Source organism: Lagenorhynchus albirostris, chromosome 13 (assembly GCF_949774975.1).
Source record: "Lagenorhynchus albirostris chromosome 13, mLagAlb1.1, whole genome shotgun sequence".
Lineage (NCBI taxonomy): Eukaryota > Metazoa > Chordata > Mammalia > Artiodactyla > Delphinidae > Lagenorhynchus > Lagenorhynchus albirostris.
This window is the reverse complement of record NC_083107.1, coordinates 53,197,417-53,224,351: the sequence shown is the minus strand read 5'-3', so window position 1 is coordinate 53,224,351 and position 26,935 is coordinate 53,197,417. Positions and strand designations below refer to the sequence as shown.

At 38.4% G+C, this 26,935-nt stretch overlaps 1 protein-coding gene across 2 annotated transcripts in view; it reads left to right on the top strand.

Annotated features, from left to right (window-relative positions):
* CAMKMT (calmodulin-lysine N-methyltransferase) overlaps positions 1 to 26,935 on the top strand; it is a 404,052-nt gene that overhangs the window by 351,010 nt on the left and 26,107 nt on the right. For both annotated transcript variants that reach the window (XM_060169393.1, XM_060169392.1), the window contains exons 7-8: positions 3,454 to 3,520; positions 24,943 to 25,017. In XM_060169393.1, coding sequence (XP_060025376.1) covers positions 3,454 to 3,520; positions 24,943 to 25,017 — 142 coding nt within the window. The remainder of the gene's footprint in view (positions 1 to 3,453; positions 3,521 to 24,942; positions 25,018 to 26,935) is intronic.

Here is a 26,935-nt window from a genome sequence, read left to right as displayed (position 1 = left end):
AAAATCTACAGGGCAGAAGTTCTTTGATTCCTTCCCGTCATTTAAATTCTACAAGAAAAGTGTTCACATAATAGTTTTGAGCAACGGGGAAAAGAAAGAAAGCTTAACTGCCAAACCTCACTTTAGTTACCATCACCAGCCTCTCATCCCTCCAAAGCTTTTGCCTGAATTATTGAAAAAGATAATGAATTGACGTGATTTAGGCACCTACTATGTGTCAGGCACCTACTATGTGCTACTCCATAAGTCTATAAAATAGCTACATTTTTCCTATTCTCGAGGTGCAGCTCAGAGAAGTTAATTTACCCAAATTCACACAGTCACTAAGTATCAGAACCAGTGCTAGAAGTCAGGTTCATGTGACTTCATAGCTTCCCTGCCACCCCCATTAAACCATCTCTTCACCAAAAACTGGAATGATTTGGTGAGTATCATCTTGCACTGGAGGAAAAGGCTTCTCATCCATAAATGTACAGTTGACATTGCTAACAGAGTGCAAAACGCCTCTACATCGTACTCTCAATTCATATGAGTAATAAGCACATTTAAGAATATTTCCCAGCATTTAAATTAACAAATATTGCCACATCAGTGAGGTGCAATGAAACTAAAGGTAGCATAAACCAAGAAAGTAATGCTTTGTGAATCACAATGTTATTATTTTAAAAATACTTTCTTGCTTAAAGAACAATGCCAACTCTCAAAAATGTATTGAATATATGCAGCTACTGATAAATATAATAATCACTAATTGCAGGAGGAGGCTAATATTTTAAACAAGATTTATATATAATTAGCTTAATTATATTTACGTATATAACATATATAATTTGTTCAAATAACTATTATTATACAAACATATATATATATATATATATATAGTAAGGATAAAAATCAACTGAAACAAAATTAAGATGGATCCCCGCTCTTGACCCATGCTTTGTTTGAAGAGAAAATCTAGTTATAGAATCCTGATTTCTTTTAGCCACAAGCATATATCCTAGAGCTCAGAAGTCCAGGTGCCCAGACTAGGAGACTGAAGGTGATTGCTCTGTATCTGTTTAATCAGAAATCACATTAAGGCTTTCTTTGCACCCAGCATCTCCCACTGGAGTCTTCCAGAAGGTGGGTGCCTTCAGAGAATAGGATTTGGTACATGCTGTTGAACACTATCCTGGACAGACTGGCTCGATTTGATTGAATTCCCTTTATTACCCCGAAGTGACACAGAAGAATGAGAAAATCTATTATTGGACACAGCGCCAGCCAGAGGAACCACCTCAGAATCTGACCTAAAGTAAAGGGCGGGGAGCAGAATATCAAAATGTATCTTTTAAGGCAATATTTTAATATACTGTGGCCATTTTTTTCTCTAGGTACTTGTTTTCATATAAAAAACACTTCCTAAACCACAAACTATATTTCCTTCCCAGTTCTAAAAATAAAGCAGCCTAAGTACTGCTGTGAATTTTTTCATTAAAATAAAATTGCTTCTAGAATATAAATACATATTCTTGCTTCAGCCTGATCACCTGGACTCACACTTTTATAAATTGTATAAAAGTATATAGTGTTAAGATGTTTACTAAAAATTATTAATAGGTTTTCTGAGTTATATAATTTAACTTCCCTGTGACTATTTTATAAAACGTATTACCTCCACTAACAAAATAATATGTTTGGCTTGACAAATTAGTCATGTACTCATACGACGCTACAGGTGTACCTAGCACATTATGGCATGTGGTTTGGATGTCATGGAAACGCCAAGAAGGGTGTGGCCATAGTGTGGGGGAACTTAATCAAAACCAGTTGTCAGCTGACTCTTTACTAATTTTGTTCTCAGAATAAAGACGTCAGCTGTCCTTTTTCTACAAGGCATTTCATTTAGAAGACTTTCCTGAAATACTTTCTTCCTGAAATAGACAAAACTGTAGGCCGATGTGTCATTTTAGTTAATCAAAACAAGTAGGCAAATTAGTCTCTTTTATTTTTTTAATGAATGTAATTTAACGGTATTTAATTTGCATACAGGAAAGTTCACCCAGAAAAAAAAAGTCTGCATTATAGCACTTTTGTAAACCTCAACAAAGCCCTTCATTAGGAGACCTAATTGATTTTTCCTACCCACTCCTGGGGGAAGAAAGCTATCACAGTACCTGCTTATTCACTCAGAGAAGAAATGGGTGTGCCGGGTGTTTCAAGCAGAGATTTAGGTTAAAATGTCCTGTGGCTCTGTTCTTACAGGGAGATCTTGGCCAGTGCTTGCTTTGAGCATTCAGGAAATCTGTTTTTCTGAGCAATAGGGGAACATCGCTTGTCTGCTTGGTGTCCTCCCCATGGGCCCAATTTAGTTCAGCTTGCAACCTTCACTGGAATTATTTTATTTCTTGTTTATTTAAATCTTGCTTTATTCCAAAAGAGGGATTTTAAGGCTTCTTACAGTGACACACAGAATATACCATATAAAATAAAGGAGAAAGCGAGGGCAATTGGACAGTAGAAAGCCAGGAAAACATCACGAAGGCAGGTATAGGACCGGTAGAGGAAAGATGCGCCATAGAGCACTTGTAGTTGTTCAGCTGAGATCATCCATTTGGCTCTGAGTTGCACAAGGACCAGAGCAAAAAGAGAAACAGGAGCAGTTCTAAGATTTATAGTGTCCAGAAGCTGAAGCAAAACTAGTTGATCTGAAGTCCAGTTTTTCCCAATGTTGAAACCTGACTTGATTTCTCCCATGGGTCCTCATGAAGATGGCGCTCTGTGCTCTAATGGACCAGCTCCTCAAAACATGGCTTCAATAAATATGGCTCTTTTTGTACAAGTCCTTACATGTCAGCCGATGGCCAAAGGCCAGACTGTAAGTCTGTAAAGACAATTCTTCAAGGGGCCTTTCACTTCAGAAGAATTTTCTTCTTCAGTAATTAGTTTTCCCTCAGAGATTCTCCAGCCTTTCTCCATCTTTCCCTTCTCACTTCCCCCCAAGTCTTTCCCTGCAGCTCATCCTCACTCTCCCCACTGGCATTTCGGAGATTGAAAATACTTCAATTTGGAGAGTCTCAGGAGGCTGCCATTGCCCTCCCCGCTGACGGAAAGAGGCTAACCTTGGGGCTTCTAGCTCTTTTAAGCAAGTGGGGCCTGGCACCTGGGCACAGTCATCTTCCCTGACCAGTGCTTATCACCCTGGGCCTTGACAATGTGCTCCCTGAAATGTATATTTCACAGGTGATAAAACTACAGTCCAGGGAATTAAAAGAGCTTGCCTGTGACAAGTAATTCAACGTTTGGTGGCAGAGCCAGGGCTACACCCTTCTCCTCCTGCCTCACACGCTACAGCTCTTCTCACCATGCTGATCCCGCGTACGATAAGAATATCGTAGTGTTTGTGGGCCTCTTTCTGGCAGGGAGTCAGTTGACAATCACTGCAGAAGCTTTCTTAACTGTGGCCTATAGATGTGAGAGACATCATCACAAGGAATCAGACGGCTGGTGTGTTTAAGACTGGGAACATATCAAGCTGGTAAGATACCTTTTTGCATTAAAACACTCCGGTTGAAACTGCTTTTCTCAGTACTATGGATGATTATTAAAACTAACAATAGCTAATATTTATTAAACGTTTACTGTGGGTCAGGCACTGTTTTAAGCACTTTAAAAGTATCTTATTTAATGCTTACAAGAACCTGTAATGAAGCAGGCGTTTTCATTACCTACAATTAATAGATGAGAAAAACTGAAGATAACTATGTTAAACACTGGGTTGGGAATGACTTAAGGATTGAGAGGGTGCAGTATGAGGTTGGGAGAAGCCCAGCCTGGGACCTTATTGTGAATGGCTCTATTTCACTGGTTCTCAACCTGGTGGAGGGGGGCAATTTTGCCCCAGGGGACTCTTCTATTGTTATAACTGGGGCAAGGTGGTTGCTACTGGCATCTAGTGGATAGAGGCCAGGGATGCCGCTAGGCCTGTGCAAGACATCCCCACACCCCTCCCCCCAGCAAAGAACTCTCTGGCTCAAAATGTCAATGGAACCAAGATTGAGAAACCCTGTTCTGTTTCATGGTTTTAAAATAGTCCAGGTATTCATTCCCTTTGAGATTCTGTTCCTTCTTATCCAAAGTAGGAGAATTGCTTACCCTCAACCAAAACAATGGTGTTTCCTGTGATGCTACATTTTAATTTTGCCCCGTTGGTATGGACCTAGAGGAATAAGTAATCATTTAGTAGTTTTCACAAGAAATATCTGTATCTGTGTATTTTTCCTTTATGTGTTTAACCACAGACATTATTGGAAGAACAATCTAAGTTTTAATTAATTCTTTAATTACTGTTAATCTGTCATCCTTTGACATTTTGAGTTTTCTCTATGTTTGAGGATGCTTTCCCACCCCAAACTGCTCAGCTTGCAGGGGAACAAAGGTGGATGAATAGCAACAATGCTTAAAAACTAAAGTGGAAAACATACTGGGATGAGGATATGGAGTAGTGATAACTTCTTTTTTCTTATATTAGCTGGTGAATATAATGTGTCCATGTACGAATTTTTGAATCCTGCATTAGAATGTTCACAGTAGGCTGATGGCACAGGGGGCAGTATGCTCTGTGTTTCTCAAATAAACGAATAAACCAGTTCTGTTTCGCAGAAAACCTCCAGTAGGTCCAGAGAAAGAGCAATCTCCTACCTGGGTATTCTTCATTCTTAGGACAGCTTTTATTCCACAGTGCAGACTGCCATACCCTTCTGTGGAAGACTTCATTTTTGGATGTGATTTTCAACCTGGTCTTTTAGTTATCAATCAAAAACACATTTTCTATGTTGTCCTCATTTACATTTATTTAATGCTTAAGGTCATTTGTGACCATTTGAGTGTATTTCAGCATATGGAATCAGGGAATAATAGATTTCAGCATCATGCTGTGAAGAGAGATTGTGTTTTTACAAGACATAATGTTGTTTACTGGGTGTTAATAATCACTAATTAATAAACATATCTAGAATTCTAAAATGTTGCATTTTGAGGAATAAACATGTCAGGTGTTTAACTTATGGAGTGCAATAGTATTTTCTATCATCCCTTCATAAAATAATGAAGTTACATAAAGAAGCAAAATGTCATTGTTCAACACAGGGTAGATCCAAAATGCCTTTGTTTCTATTTATTGTTCTCAAAAATGCTACTTCTGATATATTGTTCTGAGATGTACCTGGACATATAGTCTGTATGTCAGTAGTCGTACAGAAACTTCCAAGATGAGGGGGTTTTTTTCCCGTCTTTATTTCATATTAATTGTGGTCAGTTTCTTTTTTAACCACTGTAAGCATTTCGTCCAAAGTCTACGAAAGCACGTTGCCAGGAAACAGGTGGATGAGTCAGTCCTTGAAATGCCTTGATCTCATATTAAGGAGCTACTTGACCACTTAACCTTCAAGAAGCTAAGAGGAAACTGCCAACCAATGATGTAATAATTAGCGTTCCCCTTCTATCCACTGCTTTCCCACCCATAACCAGTACAATATGATGAAAGCATTAGCTCCATGTGAGAAGAAATAAAAGGAAACCGTTCACAAAAGAGCTGAGATATAGTTCAATATTCTTTTTTAGTGCCTCAATGCATATGCAGAATTTCTCCTCCAAATTGGAGGTGTGGAATAACAGTAGCGACAGATAACTAAGAGGTATTTACCATAGCTACAAAGCCCACACGTGAGCCAAATATTTCTGCTATTAAAAAGCACTTCAAAGCTTGACATGAAGTTTGTAACAGCTGAATGTCTTCTGTGACTTCATTTGCAAAGATGTAAAGGCAGAAAGGAAAATCATGGTATGAGAACTGTGAACCTTGGAAATGGTGGTTTTTTTTAAAAAAAAAAAAAGAGAGAGAAGGCCCCCAGAAATTTGACTGGCGTCCCAAGCTCCTGTTCCCCCTGCTCTGCCAGTGTTCTCAGGAAGCAGCATTCATCCTGCTACCAGCCTCTTCCTTCAGGGCAGACCCAGTTGGTGAGTGGCCTGAAACTTATTTTGAGGGCCCTCTTTAGGAGAATGAGTTCGATTATACCTTTTACTTTGACAGATTTTACAGAAGCTTACAACCACGTGAACCCATCACTGGGGCTGCTTGTGGGCCCGGGAAGGGGCCTGTGAGAGGGAAGGGGCCCCAATGATTAGGCTTCATTAGCTTGACAGTAAATCCATTCCTGCTCTCATAACCACCAGCCGCCTTGCCTGGAATGATGCTCTTCCCTTCCAAACCCGCTTATTCCCTCCGTTCCATTTTAATCTAAGTGTGATTGTTGCTAAATATGAAAGACGTGTTTGCAAACGCCTGGAAGCTTTAGCCCTGGCTAAGAAAGATCTAGGATGCACATATATGAAGGATATAGCCGTTACCTCTCACAGATCTAAATACAGTCATTTGATGGTTCATTCGTTGGTCCATCCATGCAGCCACCTATCAACTTAACTAATATACCCAAGGTATTCTGCCTTCGAGAACATAAATACAGAGTTATAGCAAATAACTCTTGAACAAAGAAAATTGTGCTACTAAATATAGCTAGAGTTTGGTGGAAGAACAAGGATATTTACAGCTTCTCAATTGTTAGGTTTATCTGAAGCTGTCTTCAAAACTGTGACTGTCTAATAAAGAACCATTCAGAGCTTTTGATGTCTGCATATTTCTAGGTATTCCAGAATTAGTGAATGGCGTCATTCTCTGGTTAATAGTAGTTAACAGTTACAATATTTTTAAAAATCGATTAAATATACCCTGCTATGATATTAAAAGTAAGTTTCTACTTAAGAAAAGAGTATCTTTGTGTGAAAATTCTAGTGAATTTAGGCCTGTGACTTTTTTTATTATTCTTTGATAAACGATTAATTTTAATAAACTGTGGAACTCATAATAACTTTTAAGACTCTTTTATAACCCAAATTTTACCTTTATGTGGGCCCCCAGGATTGGCTATTGCCTCCATTGCCCTACTGCTTTTTAAGATTTATGTCTTCTTGGAGGCTCATTTTCCTTTAAACATTAAATTGGGGATGTGAAAAATGATTTAAGGGCTTCCCTGGTGGCGCAGTGGTTGAGAGTCCGCTTGCCGATGCAAGGGACACAGGTTCGTGCCCCAGTCCGGGAAGATCCCACATGCTGCGGAGCTGCTGGGCCCATGAGCCATGGCCGCTGAGCCTGCGCGTCCGGAGCCTGTGCTCCGCAATGGGAGAGGCCACAACAGTGAGAGGCGCGCGTACCGCAAAAAAAAAAAAAAGATTTAAGAATGTAAATCCCAACCAAGGGGGATAAAATTCCTGACTTATTCAGGCCTTCTGCAGTCTGCCCTCACTTTCCTCACTCTCTTCATTCAGTGTAGCTTCTACTGTTCCCCCACATACACCCTCTCCTTGGGTCACCCAAGCCTCTTCACTCTTCTGCAACACATTTGGTCCTCCCCATCTCTGGTCTTTGCCAGTCTTGTTTCCCTCTTCCTTATCCATCTAAATCCTTTCTTCTAAGGCGGCTTAATTACCATTTCCTCCTGCCTTCTCAGGAGGCAGCTTGCCCTAATGTTTTCCTTCTTTTAACTTCTGTTGGCCCTAGAGTAGTCCCCCAGAAAGCATGGCATATTCTCTCATTATTCAAAGTGTGTTGCCTATTTTCATGTTCATTGGTTCATTCATTTCTTGGTAAATATTTCAATCACCTTCTGTCTGCCAAGTACTGTTTTGGGTTGTTAGAGATGTAGTGATGAACAAGACTGAGAAAGTCCATGCCTTCTTAGAGTCCACATTCTAGCAAGGGAGACATAATAGCAAGGACATAAAGGCAAGGACATAAAGGTAAGAACATAAAGGCAAGGACTCTACTTAGTATGTTTTTATATTCCCTGAAGCAATTAGTACACTTTATCCCTGTTATAGGAAAGGTTTTAAGATTTGTATTTGGAGCACATTTTGAAAGACATGATAAATGACATGATAAATGAAAGATAGGATAAGATATGAATCCACAGGGCTTATGGAACCAAACAGTTTTTAATAGAAGAAAGTCAAGCTCTAGAGATTCAGACATCAGTTTATATATCAGATAGCTGACTTTCATTTCAGGACAGGCTTCTTCTCAGGCATGCATATACAGTGTCTGTAGACACTGACATGGTGAGTAGGCATTTATCTGTCCTTTGTCAGGTTGAAGAGGAAGGTTAGAAGAAGGTAACTGAGATAAGAAAGCTGAGGGCTCTCTAGAAATTTTCTGATAAAATACACCTGTTAGTGAGTTTTGCTAGAGTCATGGTAACAGAATCTCAAGAACTGCTGAGGATTCTAGAGATACCACAGTCCTGTTTCCTTCTGTTGCTATCTTGGATATGGGAAAATGAAATACCTAAGTGTACTTTCTATTACTAACGTTTTTTATTTGCTTGACACATTTATAGAAGGGCTCATATCCCTACTACTTAGTGTTTCTTCACTGAAGAAACCAGCTCCCACAGGGTGAATGTTACCTGGTTTTAGATATTGTGCTAGAGTTCTCCTTTTTGTGTTTATATGAGCCAGATTTTAAAATTTGGGGGGCATGGTATTTTTAGGGGCCCTCTTAAACTGCAGCAAATTAAAAATTAAGGCCTTTTCTTATAGAACAATTTGTGTTCACTCTTTGGACATGTTGATCCTGACTTTTTATCAAGGTCAAAATCTCACTACCAAAAATTGGCCAAGTTCTATATTGATAGCCAGGAGTGCATGTCAGACTACTGCATCCTCTGTGAAAATGCCTTCCAGTTTTAACAGAAAAATCCCTCCTTCATAGAAATTTATATCACAGAACGTACATATCAAATAAAAATGTCTTAATTTTCAAAGGAGTTCCTCACTTTAAAATGGACAAGGGGGAAATCTTTAAAACTTTTTTTGGAGAATGGCCATATGAGAATCCATTGCTAAAAGATAATTTATTTTTTACTTTAATAATGGACATGATTTATTTTCAGTATTTGACTATTATAAACAGTGCTGCAGTGAAATGTATCTGTACATAAACTGTACATTTGCAAGTAAGCGTATCTACAGAGCAGATTTTCAGAAGTAGACTGTCTATTCATGTGGCCTTATCAAACTGTGTAAATTACTAAAGTTTGTAATATATTATCATATCTGTTAAGACTAGTCTCTTGCCATTATTCTTTCTTCCTAGAATATTCTAAAATCATGTTGATATTTGTATTATGGTGACATTTTCATTGTGACTAAAAAAATATATATGAATTAATTTACTAAGACTTGACAGCTTATGTCTCCCAGTCTTCTATTCAAGAGCAGGAAGTTTTCTTTTTAAGCTTTTTTAGGTGTTTCACTAGCATTTAAAATGTTTCTTCATTTCTCTTAAGTTTATTTTTAGAAACTACCTTTTTTTGTTTCTTTTATAAATGAGATCTTTCATTATATTTTATAACTGGTTATTATTTGTATGTATGTATAAAAAGAAAGCTATAGGGTTTTGTATAGCAAATGTTTAGTCACCTCAGTGAGTTATTATTTCTAATACCTTGTCAACTTATTCTCTTGAGTTTTCCAAATAAACAATCACATCATCTGCAAATGATGGGAATTTTGTCTTCTGATTCTTGTATCTTTTTTCTTCTCTTGTATAATTTTATTGGATAAAAAAAAAATCCCAGAATGATATTAAATATGTATCTTTGAGTCTGGCTTTGTTGGGAATCCTCTGGTGTTTCACCATTAAGTATGCAGTAGCTTTTGAGTTGAAATAGAAATGATATTTTCTATCTTGTTAAGGACTTTTTTTTATTGATTCCTGTTTTTAAAAGATTTTACCATAAATAAATATGGAGCTTTAGCAGATGTCTTTTCGTCATGTATGGAGATGATCAAATTGTTTTTCTTGTTTCAGCTACAAGCTCTACAAATTATTCTAATACTAAAGTTTGAGAACTTCTTCTCCAGGTGGTCATTTCTGTGATTCTGAACTGACTTTAAAGCTGATCCCATCCTCTGGCTTTATGCTTTTGTTTGTAACTTAGCCGAAATAAACTTATTTCAGAGTCCAAAAGGAAGACACTGATTAATTTTTTTACTAATTATATTTTCCATTTCAAATATCTCTGATTCTATGATTATGACTAGTCCAACTTGTGTTATTCATTTCAATGTAATAAAATGTAATTTAGCATCTGATACATGTAAGGCACTGTGATGGGCCCTTTAGGGGTTACAAAGATGAGTAAGTTGAGGTTTCTGCCTTAGGAAGCTCAAGATATGCAGGCAGATGAGAGATAGACACTTGCCCCGCCAGCAAGATGTAGGAAGAGTCTGCTCTCATTGGGTGATTCATGATGTGTAGAAAGAGACAAGCAGCCAGTTCAAGGTGGGGGGATCTGAGAAAGCTTTATGAAGGAGGTGGCTGTTGGGCTTTGGTTTAGCAAATGAAAAGCAAGGGAAGAAAAGCAGCTGAAGAGGGCATTCTAGGTATAAAAAGCAGGGAGGACACAATCAAAGGCATAGAAGTAGGAAAGATGTGTCTAGGCAAATTTAGTTATCTAGTGTGATGAATGGAGAGAGGCTAGAGGCCACAGACCATTTAGGAAGTCATTGCATTGGGGCAGAGGGGGAGGTTAATGGGACAGATCGTGTAAAGGGACTCCTAAGGTGTCGGGCAAGGTTCTGTTTCTTGATCTGACTGGTGGTAACAAGGGTATTTGCCAAATAATACTTAGTTAAGTCATCTATTTATTTCACCTGGTTTTCTCCTTCAGCGTCTTATTTTACAATAAAAAGGGTTTTGTTTGTTTGTTTTAAAGCTTCTCAGTGATTCCAGAGAAAGGGAAAGAGGTAGTCCAGGCCTGAATAAGAATGGAAAATGGTGAACAAAGAGGGGACCCATTCTGGAGAAGTGACCGTGTGTGGGAACTAAAGAATACAGAAGAGTAGTAAGAGACAGCAGTTTGGGGCATGCTGCATTTGAGGTGGTGTAGAACGTAAACCTGTATTTGCTTTGTGACAATAGCTAGCAAGCGGTAAAGAATAAAGGTTCAAATCTCAGGAAAGTGTTGTGCTAGAAGATGTGGAGATCAAATTCAAGAGATAAGAGCAGAACTATGGAAACTAGAGTCAGAAGAGAAGATGGCCAAGGACAGCATTTGGGGAAATTACTATGTTTCAGGAGCAGCGTAATAGGGGCCTGGAAGGGATACTGAGAAAGGACTGGAGACAGGAAGGCTGGTTCAGGGTGGCGTGGTCTAATACTTCTTCTTAGTGGAAGCAGGTCCAGGACTGGGTGATCAGCAGTGTCAGCTGCTGCGTGTTGCTGGAGGTCAAACAAATTGCAGAGCAATTCTAGTGACTGTTGTGAGAAAGGTCATATTGCCAGGACAGGTGAAGCAACAAAAGTAGGCTCTTCCTGCAAGATTTGATGGCAAAGGGATAGAGAGAAATAGAATGTGGACTAGAGGGAAGCAGAGTTGCAGGAGGAGTTGGGCATGTTGGCAGGCATGCCAATACAGCTGAGGAAGAAGAAATAAGTATGATGGGGGCCAGTATTTGATGGAGCAAGGACCTAGAGCAGTGCTTCTCTAAAGTAGGGCCTCCAGACCAGTAGCATCAGCATCACTCGGAAATTTGTTAGAAATGCAGATTCGCAGGCATCTCAGTTTGTCTCACTCCAGACATACTAAATCAGAAACTCTGGGATTAAAACCCAGCAATCTGGGCTTCCCTGGTGGCGCAGTGGTTGACAGTCCGCCTGCCGATGCAGGGGACACGGGTTCGTGCCCTGGTCCGGGAAGATCCCACATGCCGCAGAGCGGCTGGGCCCGTGAGCCGTGAGCCGTGGCCGCTGAGCCTGCGCGTCCAGAGCCTCTGGTCCACAACGGGAGAGGCCATAACAGTGAGAGGCACGTGTACCGCAAAAAAAACCCAAAAAACCCCAGCAATCTGTGTTTTAACAAACTTTCCGAGGATTCTGATGCATGCTCAAGTTTGAAAGTCAAGAGGAAGGAATGGTTTTATCCTGCCCATAGGTTGGGAGGTGGTTCTCTTTGACAGGACGAGTGACCCTACTTAGAAGAGAAAAGATGAAGAAGAAGAAAAAGATGATATCAGATAATCCCAGGCTCTCAGCAAGGTCATCTGCTGAGAAATTTTTTTCAGTGTGAATTTTAAATCACAAGGTAGGAGTCCTATCAGAAATTGACTTGGCTTTGCATTTCATGTTGAAACTCCAGCCTCAAAGCCAGAATGAAAAGACGTAAGTTAGTGCAAGAGTAAGGAAGGGAAACTAATATTTATTGAGCAACTATAATACACTTTTGTATACCCTGTCTTATTCAGTTCATTATCGTTGTGCAATGCAACCATTACTGTCTCTTTTTTATACTTGAGGGCATCTCTCAGCTTCACTGGCTTGTAAGTGGTGGAGCTGAGATTTGAACTCAGAGCTTTCTAGCTGCAAAGCCCATTATTCTTTCTACTGTACTATACCTTTTAAACTTACCAGGTTTGACATGCCTGTTGCTATTAAGATATTTAAAGCATGAGGAGTCCTACAATGACTCTTGGTTTTATATTTCTATCTGTAGAATGGTACTTTGCTTTGTAATGCATTTCGAACAGAAATAAGATTTTGACATTATGATGAAATAAAATGGAGACACATACATTTTACTTTAGTGTCAATGTAATTACAAGTAAGACGTTGACATGATTTGGGTGTTGGTCAAACCATCCTTTACATCTTTATATATGAATTGTTATGCCTTAGATTGTAAAGCTCATATGGGGAAAGGGACCTAGTTATATGTATGTATATACCCTGCTGTCTTTCAGAAAGCATTTTCTTTTTAATTTTTAGTTATGGTGAAATTGGTATCCAATAAACTGTATGTATAATTTTATAAGTTTTGAAATTTGTGTACACCCTAGAAACCATCACCATAATTGAAATGCTAAACATGTCTATCACCCCCTGCCCCAAAGTGTCCTCTTGACCCTGGGTAGCCCCTCCTTTCTGACCCTTGAAGTTTCCTCCCTTTCTAGGAAACCACTGATTTGCTTTCCCTTACTCTATATTAGTTTATATTTTCTAGAGTTTTAAATAAATGAAATCATTCAGTATGTGCTTTTATTTTTCAGTGTTCCTTCAGTCAGTAAAATTATTTTAACATCACCTATGTTATTGCATGTATCAATAGTTCTTTCCTTTTTTTTCCTGAGTAGTTTCCCATTGTATGGCTAAACCTCAATTTTTTTATCCTTTCGCCCATTGATGAACTTTGGGTTGTTGCCAGTTTGGGGCTGTTACAAGTAAAGCTGTTATGAACATTTGCGTAGATGGATATGCGCTTTGCATGGGCATATACTTTAACTTCTCTAGGGTAGATACCTAGGAGTGGAACAGCTAGATCATGTAGAGGCATATATTTAACTTTTAAAGGAAGCTGCCAAACGGCTTTCAAAAGTGGTTGTATTTTATATTCCCCTCCGTGGTATCGGAGAGCTCCATTTCTCCACGTTCTCCTCAACTCTCAATGTGCTCAATCTTTTAAATTATAGCCTTTCTAACAGGCATATAGAGGTATCTCATTGGGGTTTTAATTTGAATTTCCCTAATGACTAATGATGTTGGATACCTTTTCACGTGCTTATTTGCCACTCTTGTATCTTCTTTGGTGATGAATCTATTCAAATGACTTACCCATTTTTAAAAAAATTGGGTCTCTTATTTTCTTATTATTAACATACTCAGAGTTCTTTATATGTTCTGGATATAAGCTCTCTATCAGATATATGATTTGCAAAGATATATGGTATTTTCTCCCAGCCTGTGGCTTGTCTTTGCATTCTCCTCCTAGCATCGTTCAAAGTGCAGAAATTTTTAATTTTAATGAAGTCCAGTTTACCAATGTGTCCTTTTATGGATCATGCATCTTGTGTCATATCTAAGAAATCTTTTCGGCCTGTGTGCATGCATGTTGCGTGATGCTGGGACACAGTCTCTTAGCTCCAGAATTGCTCGGAGAGGGTTTAGGAAGGTGATGGGGACTTTGAATTCAGAACCTCCGTGTGGCTGTCAGGGTCTTGGTGCTCTGGATGGGTGTCAAACCTGAGCCTCTGAGGTGGGAGAGCCGAGTTCAGGACATTGGGCCACCAGAGACCTCCTGGAACCACATAATATCAATCGGCGAAAGCTCTCCTAGAGATCTCTGTCTCAACTCTAAGACCCAGCTCCACTCAATGACCAGCAAGCTTCAGTGCTGGACACCCCATGCCAAACAACTAGTAAGACAGGAACACAACCCCACCCATTAGCAGAGAGGCTTTCTAAAATCATAAGTTCACAGACACCCCAAAACACACCACCAGATGCGGTCCTGCCCACCAGAAAGACAAGATCCAGCACCACCCACCAGAACACAGGCACCAGTCCCCTCTACCAGGAAGCCTACACAAGCCACTGAACCAACCTTACCCACTGGGGGCAGACACCAAAAACAACGGGAACTACGAACCTGCAGGCTGTGAAAAGGAGACCCCAAACACAGTAAGTTAAGCAAAATGGGAAGACAGAGAAATACACAGCAGATGAAGGAGCAAGGTAAAAACCCACCAGACCTAACAAATGAAGAGGAAATAGGCAGTCTACCTGAAAAAGAATTCAGAGTAATGATAGTAAAGATGTCCAAAATCTTGGAAATAGAATGGAGAAAATACAAGAAACGTTTAACAAGGACCTAGAAGAACTAAAGAGCAAACCAACAATGATGAACAACACAATAAATGAAATTAAAAATTCTCTAGAAGGAATCAATAGCAGAATAACTGAGGCAGAAGAAAGAATAAGTGAACTGGAAGATAAAATAGTGGAAGTAACTACCGCAGAGCAGAAAAAAGAATGAAAAGAATTGAGGAAAGTCTCAGAGACCTCTGGGACAACATTAAACACACCAACATTCGAATTATAGGGGTCCTGGAAGAAGAAGAGAAAAAGAAAGGGACTGAGAAAATATTTGAAGAGATTATAGTTGAAAACTTCCCTAATGCGGGAAAGGAAATAGTCAATCAATTCCAGGAAGTGCAGAGAGTGCCATTCAGGATGAATCCAAGGAGAAACACACGAAGACACATATTAATCAAACTATCAAAAATTAAATACAAAGAAAAAATATTAAAAGCAGCAAGGGAAAAGCAACAAATAACATACAAAGGAATCCCCATAAGGTTAACAGCTGATCTTTCAGCAGAAACTCTGCAAGTCAGAAGGGAGTGTCAGGACATATTTAAAGTGACGAAAGAGGGGCTTCCCTGGTGGCACAGTGGTTAAGAATCCGCCTGCCAATGCAGGGGACACAGGTGAAAGCCGTGGTCCGGGAAGATCCCACATGCTCAGAGCAACTAAGCCCGTGCACCACAACTACTGAGTCTGCACTCTAGAGCCCGCGAGCCACAACTACAGAGCCCACATGTCACAACTACTGAAGCCCACACAACTAGCAACTACTGAAGCCCACACAACTAGAACCTGTGCTCCACAACAAGAGGAGCCACCGCAATGAGAAGGCCACACACTGCAAAGAAGAGTAGCCCCCGATCTCTGCAACTAGATAAAGCCCACACACAGCAACGAAGACCCAACACAGCCAAAAATAAATAAGTAAAATAAATTAATAAAAAATAAATAAGTAAAGTGATGAAAGGGAAAAACCTACAACCCAGATTACTCTACCCAGCAAGGATCCCATTCAGATTCAATGGAGATATTAAAACCTTTACAGTCAAGCAAAAGCTAAGAGAATTCAGCACCACCAAACCAGCTTTACAGCAAATGCTAAAGGGACTTCTCTAGGCAGGAAACACAAGAGAAGGAAAAGACCTACAATAATAAACCCAAAACAATTAAGAAAATGGTAATAGGACCATATCAATAATTACCTTAAATGTAAATGGATTAAATGCTCCAACCAAAAGACATAGACTGGCTGAATGGATACAAAAACAAGACCCATATATATGCTGTCTACAAGAGACCCACTTCAGACCTAGGGACACATACAGACAGAAAGTAAGGAGATGGAAAAAGATATCTCATGCAACTGGAAATCAAAAGAAAGCTGGAGTAGCAATTCTCATATCAGACAAAATAGCATTTAAAATAAGAGGAAAAGAGGCAAAGAAGGACACTACATAATGATCAAGGGATCAATCCAAGAAGAAAATATAACAATTGTAAGTATTTACGCACCCAAAAGAGGAGCACCGCAATACATAAGGGAAATGTAAACAGTCATAAAATGGGAAATCGACAGTAACACAATAATAATAGAGGATTTTAACACCCCACTTTCACCAATGGACAGATCATCCAAAATGAAAATAAATAAGGAAACACAAGCTTTAAATGATACATTAAACAAGATGGACTTAATTGATATTTATAGGACAATCCAAAAACAACAGAATACACTTTCTTCTCAAGTGCTCATGGAACATTCTTCAGGATAGATCATATCTTGGGTCACAAATCAAGCCTTGGTAAATTTAAGAAAATTGAAATCGTATCAAGTATCTTTTCTGACTACAATGCTGTGAGACTAGACATCAATTACAGGAAAAAAACTGTAAAAAATACAAACACATGGAGGCTAAACAATACACTATTAAATAACCAAGAGATTGATGAAGAAGTCAAAGAGGATATTAAAAAAATACCTGAAACAAATGACAATGAAAACACGATGACCCAAAACACATGGGATGCAGCAAAAGCAGTTCTAAGAGAGAAGTTTATGGCAATACGATCCTACCTCAAGAAACAAGAAAAATCTCAAATAAACAACCTAACCTTACACTTAAAGCAATTAGAGAAAGAAGAACAAAAAACTCCAAAGTTAGCAGAAGGAAAGAAAGCATAAAAATCAGATCAGAAATAAATGAAGGAAACCATAGCAAAGATCAATAAAACTAAAAGCTGGTTCTTTGAGAAGATAAACAAAATTGATAAACCATTAGCCAGACTCATCAAGAAAGGGAGAAGACTCAAATCAATAGAATTAAAAATGAAAAAGGAGAAGTAACAACTGGAACTGTAGAAATACAAAGGATCATGAGAGATTACTACAAGAAACTATATGCCAATAAAATGGACAACCTGGAAAAAATGGACAAATTCTTAGAAAAGCACAACCTTCCGAGACTGAACCAGGAAGAAATAGAAAATATAAACAGACCAATCACATGCATTGAAATTGAAACAGTGATTAAAAATCTTCCAACAAAAAAAGCCCAGGACCAGATGGCTTCACAGGCAAATTCTGTCAAACATTTAGAGAAGAGCTAATACCTATCCTTCTCAAACTCTTCCAAATATAGCAGAGGGAGGAACATGCCCAAATCCATTCTACGAGGCCACCATCATCCTGATACCAAAACCAGACAAGGATGTCACAAAGAAAGAAAACTACAGGCCAATATCAGTGATGAACATAGATGCAAAAGTCCTCAACAAAATACTAGCAAACAGAATCCAACAACACATTAAAAGGATCATACACCATGATCAAGTGGGGTTTATCCCAGGAATGCAAGGATTCTTCAATATACACAAATCAATCAATGTGATAAACCATATTAACAAACTGAAGGAGAAAAACCATATGATTGTCTCAATAGATGCAGAAAAAGCTTTTGACAAAATTCAACACCAATTTATGATAAAAACCCTCCAGAAAGTAGGCATAGAGGGAACTTACCTCAACACAATAAAGACCATATATGACAAACCCACAGCCAACATCATTCTCAATGGTGAAAAACTGAAACCATTTCCACTAAGATCAGGAGCAAGACAAGGTTGCTCACTTTCACCACTATTATTCAACATAGTTTTGGAAGTTTTAGCCACAGCAATCAGAGAAGAAAAAGAAATAAAAGGAATCCAAATCGGAAAAGAAGAAGTAAAACTGTCACTGTTTGCAGATGACATGATACTATACATAGAGAATCCTAAAGAAGCTACCAGAAAACTACTAGAGCTAATCAATGAATTTGGTAAAGTTGCAGGATACAAAATTAATGCACAGAAATTTCTTGCATTCCTATACACTAATGATGAAAAATCTGAAAGAGAAATTAAGGAAACACTTCCATTTACCACTGCAACAAAAAGAATAAAATACCTAGGAATAAACCTACCTAAGGAGAGAAAAGACCTGTATGCAGAAAACTATAAGACACTGATGAAAGAAATTAAAGATGATACCAACAGATGGAGAGATATACCATGTTCTTGGATTGGAAGAATCAACATTGTGAAAATGACTATACTACCCAAAGCAATCTACACATTCAGTGCAATCCCTATCAAACTACCAATGGCATTTTTCACAGAACTAGAACAAAAAATTTCACAATTCGTATAGAAACACAAAAGACCCAGAATAGCCAAACCAATCTTGAGAAAGAAAACCGGAGCTGGAGGAATCAGGCTCCGTGATTTCAGATTATACTACAAAAGTACAGTAATCAAGACAGTATGGTACTGGCACAAAAACAGAAATATAGATCAATGGAACAGGATAGAAAGCCCAGAGATAAACCCACACACATATGGTCACCTTATCTTTGATAAAGGAGGCAAGAATATACAGTGGAGAAAAGACAGCCTCTTCAATAAGTGGCGCTCAGAAAACTGGACAGCTACATGTAGAAGAATGAAATTAGAACACTCCCTAACACCATACACAAAAATAAACTCAAAATGTATTAAAGACCTAAATGTAATGCCAAACACTATAAAACCCTTAGAGGGAAACATAGGCAGAACACTCTATGACATAAACCACAGCAAGATCCTTTTTGACCCACCTCCTAGAGAAATGGAATTAAAAATAAACAAATGGGACCTAATGAAACTTAAAAGCTTTTGCACCGAAAAGGAAACCATAAACAAGACAAAAAGACAACCCTCAGAATGGGAGAAAATATTTGCAAACGAAGCAACTGAGAAAGGATTAATCTCCAAAATATACAAATCAGCTCATGCAGCTCAATATCAAAAAACAAACAACCCAATCCAAAAATGGGCAGACCTAAATAGACATTTCTCCAGAGAAGATATACAGATTGCCAACAAACACCTGAAAGGATGCTCAACATCATTAATCATTAGAGAAATGCAAATCAGAACTACAATGAGGTATCACCTCACACCAGTCAGAATGGCCATCATCAAAAAATCTACAACCAATAAATGCTGGAGAGGGTGTGGAGAAAAGGGAACCCTCTTGCACTGTTGGTGGGAATGTAAATTGATACAGCCACTATGGAGAAGAGTATGGAGTTTTTCCTTAAAAACTCAATATAGAACTACCATACAACACAGCAATCCCACTACTGAGCATATATCCTGAGAAAACCATAATTCAAAAAGATGCATGTACTGCAATGTTCATTGCAGCTTTACTTACAATAGCCAGAACATGGAAGACCTAAGTGTCCATTGACAGATGAATGGATAAAGAAGATGTGGCACATACATACAATGGAATATTACTCAGCCATAAAAAGAAACGAAATTGAGTTGTTTGTAGTGAGGTGGATGGACCTAGAGTCTGTCATACAGAGTGAAGTAAGTCAGAAAGAGAAAAACAAATACCACATGCTAACACATATATGGAATCTTAAAAAAAAAAGAAAAGAAAAGGTTCTGAAGAACCTAGGGGCAGGACAGGAATAAAGACGCATACATAGTGAACGGACTTGAGGACACGGGGAGTGGGTAGGGTGAGCTAGGAGAAGTGAGAGAGTGGCATGGACATATATACACTACCAAATGTAAAATAGATAGCTAGTGGGAAGCAGCCACATAGCACAGGGAGATCAGCTCGGTGCTTTGTGACCACCTAGAGGGGTGGGAGAGGGAGGATGGGAGGGAGACACAAGAGGGAGGGGATATGGGGATATATGTATACGTATAGCTGATTCACTTTGTTATACAGCAGAAACTAGCACACCATTGTAAAGCAATTATACTCTAATAAACATGTTAAAAAAAAGAAATCTTTTCTTTTTAAAATTTTATTATTTTTTTTATCATCTTATTAAACATCTTTGGCCTTCATATCTACCTAATCTACACATTCTATTCAGAGAACAACTTAATGTAGGGACCTGTTTCTTTAGTGCCTTCTGTGCCAGTCTCTCCGCTAAGTATATCCATACACAATTCATTCAAATGATATATTTATTGAGCAGCTATTATGTGACAGGGACTGTTCTAGGCAGTGGAAATACATCATGGTACAAAACAGATTTTAGAAATCTCTGTCCCTAGTGTGCTTCTACTGGAGAAAGAGAATTTAAAAAATTAATAGTTTATTTATATAGCATATTAAATGGTAATAATTGCTATAGAAAAATAAAGAGCAGGTTAAGGGGGTTCAGGAGTACTGGAGTGGAAATGAATGATTGCAGTTTTAAGTAGAATGGTCAGGGTAGGCAGCTCTGAGAAGGTAAGACACTCAAGCACACTTGAAGGAGGTAAGGGAACAAGCCATAGGGGTATCTGGAAGAAGAGCATTCACACAGAGTAAGTGGCCAATTTAAAGGCCCTAAAGCAGAAGCGTATGACTGGTGTATTCAAGAAATCATAAGATCAGTGTTGCGAGAGCAAGGGGGAGAGGAATGGGAGATGAAGTCAGAATGGTAACTGGATTGCACAGCGTCTTATAGGTCACTGTAAAGACTTTGGCTTTTACTCTGAGTGAAGAGAGGAGCCATTACAAGGTAGTAAATAGAGAAGGCTCACGATTTGATGTCCATTTTAGAAGGATCACTCTGGCTGCTCCCTTGAGCAGAAATTGTAGGGTTATAAGCAATTAGGAGACTATACAATAATTCAGATGAGAGATGATGGTATTTTAGACCATGGTGGGAGCACTGGAGATACAGAAAAGATGGATTTTGACATATTTCAAAAGTAGAACTAACTGCATTTCCTGGCATATTCAATGTGGGGTGTAAAAAAAATTAGGAGTCAAGGATATAGTCAAGGTTTTTGGCCTGAGCACCTGGAAAGATAGAATTAACAAGATGAGAAAAACAGTTATTGATATGAATTTGGGGAAAGATGATGAGGAATTCAATATTAGAGATATTAAGTTTGAGATGTCTATTAGACATCCAAGTGGAAATATTAGAAGTTGGATATATGAATCTGGAGCTCATGGGAGAAGTGCAGGCTGGTAGGTCAGATAAGATGAAGACTAAAAACTGAGCTGAATTTAGCAACGTGGAGACCTTTGGAAAGTTTGACAAGAGCATTTTTGGTGGAACAGTGGGGACAAAAGCCTGATTGGGAGGAGAGAATTTGAAAGCAGATTTTAAACAACTTTTTCGTGGAGTTTTGCTGCAGACGAGGAATAAGGAAATGGAGCAATAACCAGAAGGGAGGATAGAGCAAAGAGAGGATATTTTAAGAGGGAAAAATAGCTGCTTGAATGTTTGAATACTGATGGAAATAATCCAGTAGAGAGGAAAGAACTGATAATATAGGCTAGAGAAGGAAGAGTTGCTAGAACTGTGCCGTAGAACAGACAAAAGGGGATGGCTCCCGTGTATAAGAGGAGGTACTGACTTTAGATAGGAGTATGACTAATTCGTCCATGATAATAGGCAGGAAACAGAGTATGTAGGTACAGATGCTGTTAGGAGTGTAAGTGTGGTGGTGGGAGTTTGTGGAAGTTCTCATCTGATTATAGCAGTTTTGACAGTGAAGTAGGAAGCAAGGTCATCGGCTTGAAAGTAAGGCTGAGGGAGGAAGTGTTAGAATTTTGAAAAGAGTGAAGGTGGTACAAAATAATGAGCTGGGAGACCAGAAGAGTCAATGGACAAGGGAAATGAAAGAATACTGCCGGACATCAAGAATCCACTTGTGGTTCATGGTCATGCATTTTAAGCAAAGCCAGTCAGGATGCTTGTGTGCTTTCTCCAGCCACATTCAGGTGTACACATGCGGTCTTGGAGCAGGCGGAGAGCTGGATTTAACAAATACGAGGACATGAGAAAGGGACGAGGGAGCGAAGGGGGTATGCGAGGGAATAGTTCAGATGGTTGGCTATGGGACCTACAATGGACAAGGAGGGAAGACAAATGTTAGGGAAGAGGAACAGTGACGTGGTGAGAGGATCAGCAGATTGTAGGCCAGTAGGATGGAAGGATGCTTGGAATGAGAGTCCCTTCTATAAGGGGTGAGCTGTGAAAGATAGAGGGGCTGTCAGAGAGTGGGTCAGGGTTGCAGTTATTGGTGAAGACAAGGACTGAGAGCAGGGCTACTTCATGAAGAGGCCATGGACTGGTACCAGTTTGTGAACTGTGCATTACTGAGCTGCAATGAGGTAAGTTCAGAAATTGAAGGAAATGTTTAGAAACACTACTGTGACATCCAAGCCTATGATAAGTGGACTTGTATTCAGAATGTCTTTGCTTTTTAAATCTCATTTGTCTATTCATTTGTTGTTGTATTTTACAAAAGTAATGGTCTACAACAGATTGGCTGTAAACAACAACAAAAAATCTGGTCCTGCCCCACAGCTGAAGCACTGCTCTAGCGTGCATGACTGTCACGTGACTGTCTGAGGAGGGTGGAGGGCAAGACCATCAGAGGAGAGGAGTTGGAAGGACTAGTTTCTTGAATATTGAAGTCACCGTCATCTCTAGACTTCCGAGATAGAAGCCACCTGATTCCACCACTCTGGGGGGCACTATTCTCATTGTTTGCCATGTGAACAACAGAACTCAGAGTACAGTGTGAATGGTGCCCTTAGATCGTTCACGAAGGTGGCCGTTGCTATCTCCATTTTACAGATGAGACAACAGACTCAGAGAGGTGAAATAATTGCCCAAGTTCACATAGCTAGTAAGGGAAGGAACCAATATTTGAACTTAGGTATGTCTGTCATGCCAAAGCTAGACTCTGTCCATACACCCCTCCGTCTTTGTCACCTGCTTACAGTTATGGGGACAACATAGCCGTAAGCCTCATAAAAACTGGGGAAAAATGCCTTTTGGGAATGTGTTGTGGTCCATGTGGCTAAGAGGAACATTTCCATTTCTTTTAAAATCATGACTTGTTACATCTGCTGTGCTAACCCACAACCCATTGCTGTCTAGACCCATCTTTCCGGTTGGTCTTCGTTGAACCGAGAGGCCGAAGCACCTCAGGAATCCAATATCACCACAGGATTTCCTGCACTTTCTGTTCTTGTGCTTTAGTCATTACACATGTATTAGAAGCCTCTTCTAAATAATGGTTCATGAATGATAAAATGATGAATAGTTTTAATACTTTTCTGCCCCAAATCTGTGCAATGGAGACGTTACTTTTATGATCTGAAAAGGTCTAGCATAGATCTATATTTTAAACCATCTTGTTCATGTGGAAACTCTCTAAGACTCTTAGGTCTCTGAGGAGGGCTGAACAGGCCTGCTCTCTCACTGAGCCTGAGTCCCAGCTGCACTGGAAGCCTTGGCGTTTCCAGAAAAGTTGGTGTTGGTTGTTTCCCACTCTCCCCAGGTGCTTGGAGTATTTGAGAAATCAATCCAAAGAAAAAGCAGCATTAGTCTCTTAGGGGTTTCCTGGTTTCCTCCATTTCTTGGCTCTCCAATGGGCCTGGGAAAGTACAACAACGCTACAGTTAATTTATAAAGCTCATCTATGTTTCACTGGACCTGTGAACAGAGAAGTCATCCACTTGTTCTGGAAGCCCTCCCTGGAGTTCTGAGTCTATATGCTTACATAACACATAGGGCGTGGTGTCAGAATTATGGCGCTGCCTCTGTGAAGCATGGCCTGTGGTACATCACAGGGCCTGACACATAGTAGGTACTCACTAAGGATGAGTCGAATGAGTGAATAAACAACTGATGTTCAGTCTGTATAGGTATTTTTGCGGTGATGTGTTTAATCTTTTCTACCTTAAGCAAGTCACTAGCATGGATATATATTAATGTATATGAAAAGAACTTTGGGACTTATTTTTATATTCAAACATATGACTTTTCACCCAGAGAAGATATAGAAGAAATAAAGAACCCACCAAGATAAGCAAATAAAGCTGGACAGAGTAGGCTATGCTCACTCAGTTTAGTTTTAAATAATAATCAAAATAGATAATAGGAGCAGAATTTTACTTTGAAAAGTAATACTGCAAATCCCAGTTGATGTGGTGGGGAGAGGAGTCATTAAAATACTTTAATATGGTAAAATGCTAATTATCACAGTTATTCATTGAAAGTAACTTAAAATCTCTGGTTGGCATCATAAGCATAACTAGAATTTTCAAATACATGTTATTAATTATTGTTATTAATATGAGGTTTAAAACCTGATCCTTTTTGGAGACTAAGTATCAGGACAGGTGAATTTTAAAATGTGCCTGAAAACTCAGAGCAACCAAATGAAAGTTGGTATTCTTTTCTTCCATCTTGCCAAAGTACTCATCACATTCATAAGAAATGCAACCGACATGCCAGGCACTAAGTTTCACATCATTTGTTTTTATAAGGCTGTATTCCAGTAGATGGGGAATACTTTGATTTTAGTATCTACTTCATTGATGTTAAGAGTCTAGGCTCATTCTAATGACCATGGTCAAGATAAGATATTTTTCCCTAGTTTGTCTACACAAACCTATAAGAACTAGCAAAAGCTTAACTATTGTATTTGAATAGAGAATTCTTCCTCTTCTAGATCTGAAGACTAAATAAAATATGGAACAGACAGTTACATGCCTAGTTTTTTTTATTATGCCTTTTGAAATAATTTGTATATACCTTTTAAATAATTTCAAGTGCCACAAAAAATAATGTTAATAGCTCAAAATCAAAAGTTAAAAAAAAAACCCTAAGTATAATTTTTAAAATCTTTTTCTTCTCAAGCGTTTTACGATGGGATAATGAGACAGATGTCTCTCAGCTGGAAGGACATTTTGACATTGTTATGTGTGCTGACTGGTAAGTACATAAAAATCATAAAACTCCTGTTAGAAAAAATAGCTTTGCTGGAGTAATTGGGCTGTGCTGCTTTGCTGACGGCAAAGCAAAGTCAACAAATGAGGCACAAAGCTGCCTTAACCTCAACAAATTAACATTCATCTCCATGTGACAGTTATAAGGTAGTCTTCTATCACACAGTAACTTCTACCACATTATTTCCCAAAGATTGATTTTGAGAAGCATTTCCATTTTCTGGAATTGCCTCTGTTTCATGCTTGACGTATCAGTAAATGGACGACTTAGGCAAATTGCAAATAATTATGGCTCGGAGAGGAATAGTCTGGAGAAAAAGGAGTTTATCAACACAAACAGCTCAATTAGCTTACTTCTTAGGAGAGATCTGACTATTGATATAAGGGAATATATATATGTATGTGTGTTTGCACACATATACACTCCAGCGTATAAACATATCTGTGAAATATCTTTAGGGAAATAGCTTTTCTTAAAATGTATGTTTGCTATCTAATATTTTCAATGTCTTCAATTATGATATTTAATTATACATAAAACAAGAATTGTAAAATTACATTTTATTGTTATGCAAATAATAATAGTAAAATCTCTGTCAGATGCCTGCCTTTTAAAAATAATTTACATTAGATATTTAGTCTTCTCTTTTAGCCCAGTCTACTTATTGTTAATGAAAGTCTGATCCTAAGTTACAAGATAAATATGTATCAAACCTTAATAATGATTTCAACTAATCTTATGTATTTTCTTCGTGTATTGAATAATAATATGAGAAACATTGACAATTCACAAGTATTTTTCCTGTTAAGGGTAAAATCTTATTTGTAGTTTTATCATGATTTTTAAAATGACACTATGGATTTGAAAACACAAGTTCAGATTCTAAAGAAGTTCTATTATACTGATAAACCCAAACACAAGATCCATAACCCAGAGAACACTTTCCTTATGCGAGAGTTGAATGAATGCAATGAAGTTTTCAGGAAGTCTTTATTTTAAATTATTATTTAATAAGATTTTCAGTGGCTAACTTTCACCTAAGTCAATGAAATTAGACTTGCTTTCTGTTTTCTTCTGAAAAATACTTGTCAAGGAAACAAATATTTTCTTCTATTCTTAGTTGAGATTTTCTAGTTTTTCATGGCCATTTTAGTCTCTCTGCACCCAGTTTCAGAAAACCTTTTTCCAAAAAAAGAGAGAAGCAGATTTTTGACTAATCATTGATATTGTGTCTCAATATTACAGCCCTCATCTAATCAAAAATAAGGAGCTAAAACCTCACCATATGATTTAAGCAAGTAATTTAGTAAATGCTGTCCCTCACCAAATATGAGAAAGGATTCTCCAGGTTTCATTGCACAGATGAAGATAATGCAGGCAGGATTAGATCAGATTAAGCATGAAAGTCAGATCAGAGAGCAGCGGAAAGAGGGAAGAAGGGTAGAATCTTGGAGGTTTAGATGAGGGTCGCACATGGATGGGCTCTGATTCTGTGGGGAAGTCAGGTCTGGCCAAGAGATTTAAAGTTAATTTTGTCCTTTGCACAAATGTCAAAACAGCCTGGCTCTGTCATACCTTGTGTTATGACACTCACACCATGTCATCCTATTTGTACCAGGGAAGCAGAGGAAGTCAGATTTAAGCTCTTTTCTGATTAATGTTCTCAGTTAGGTTAAAAATAGCCACACAACATGTTTGAAAAATAGTCTTTTTTCCCTAGCCAACAACAGGATCCTGTACAACTGATATACATAATGCATATTCAGTTAAGCCTTTCATTACAAATACATAACATAATAATACAATGTTATACGTACACACACATACCATATACATAAATACACATCTAGTCACTATTGAGAATTTATGTATTCAAATGAACTAAATACACCAAGTTTCATTT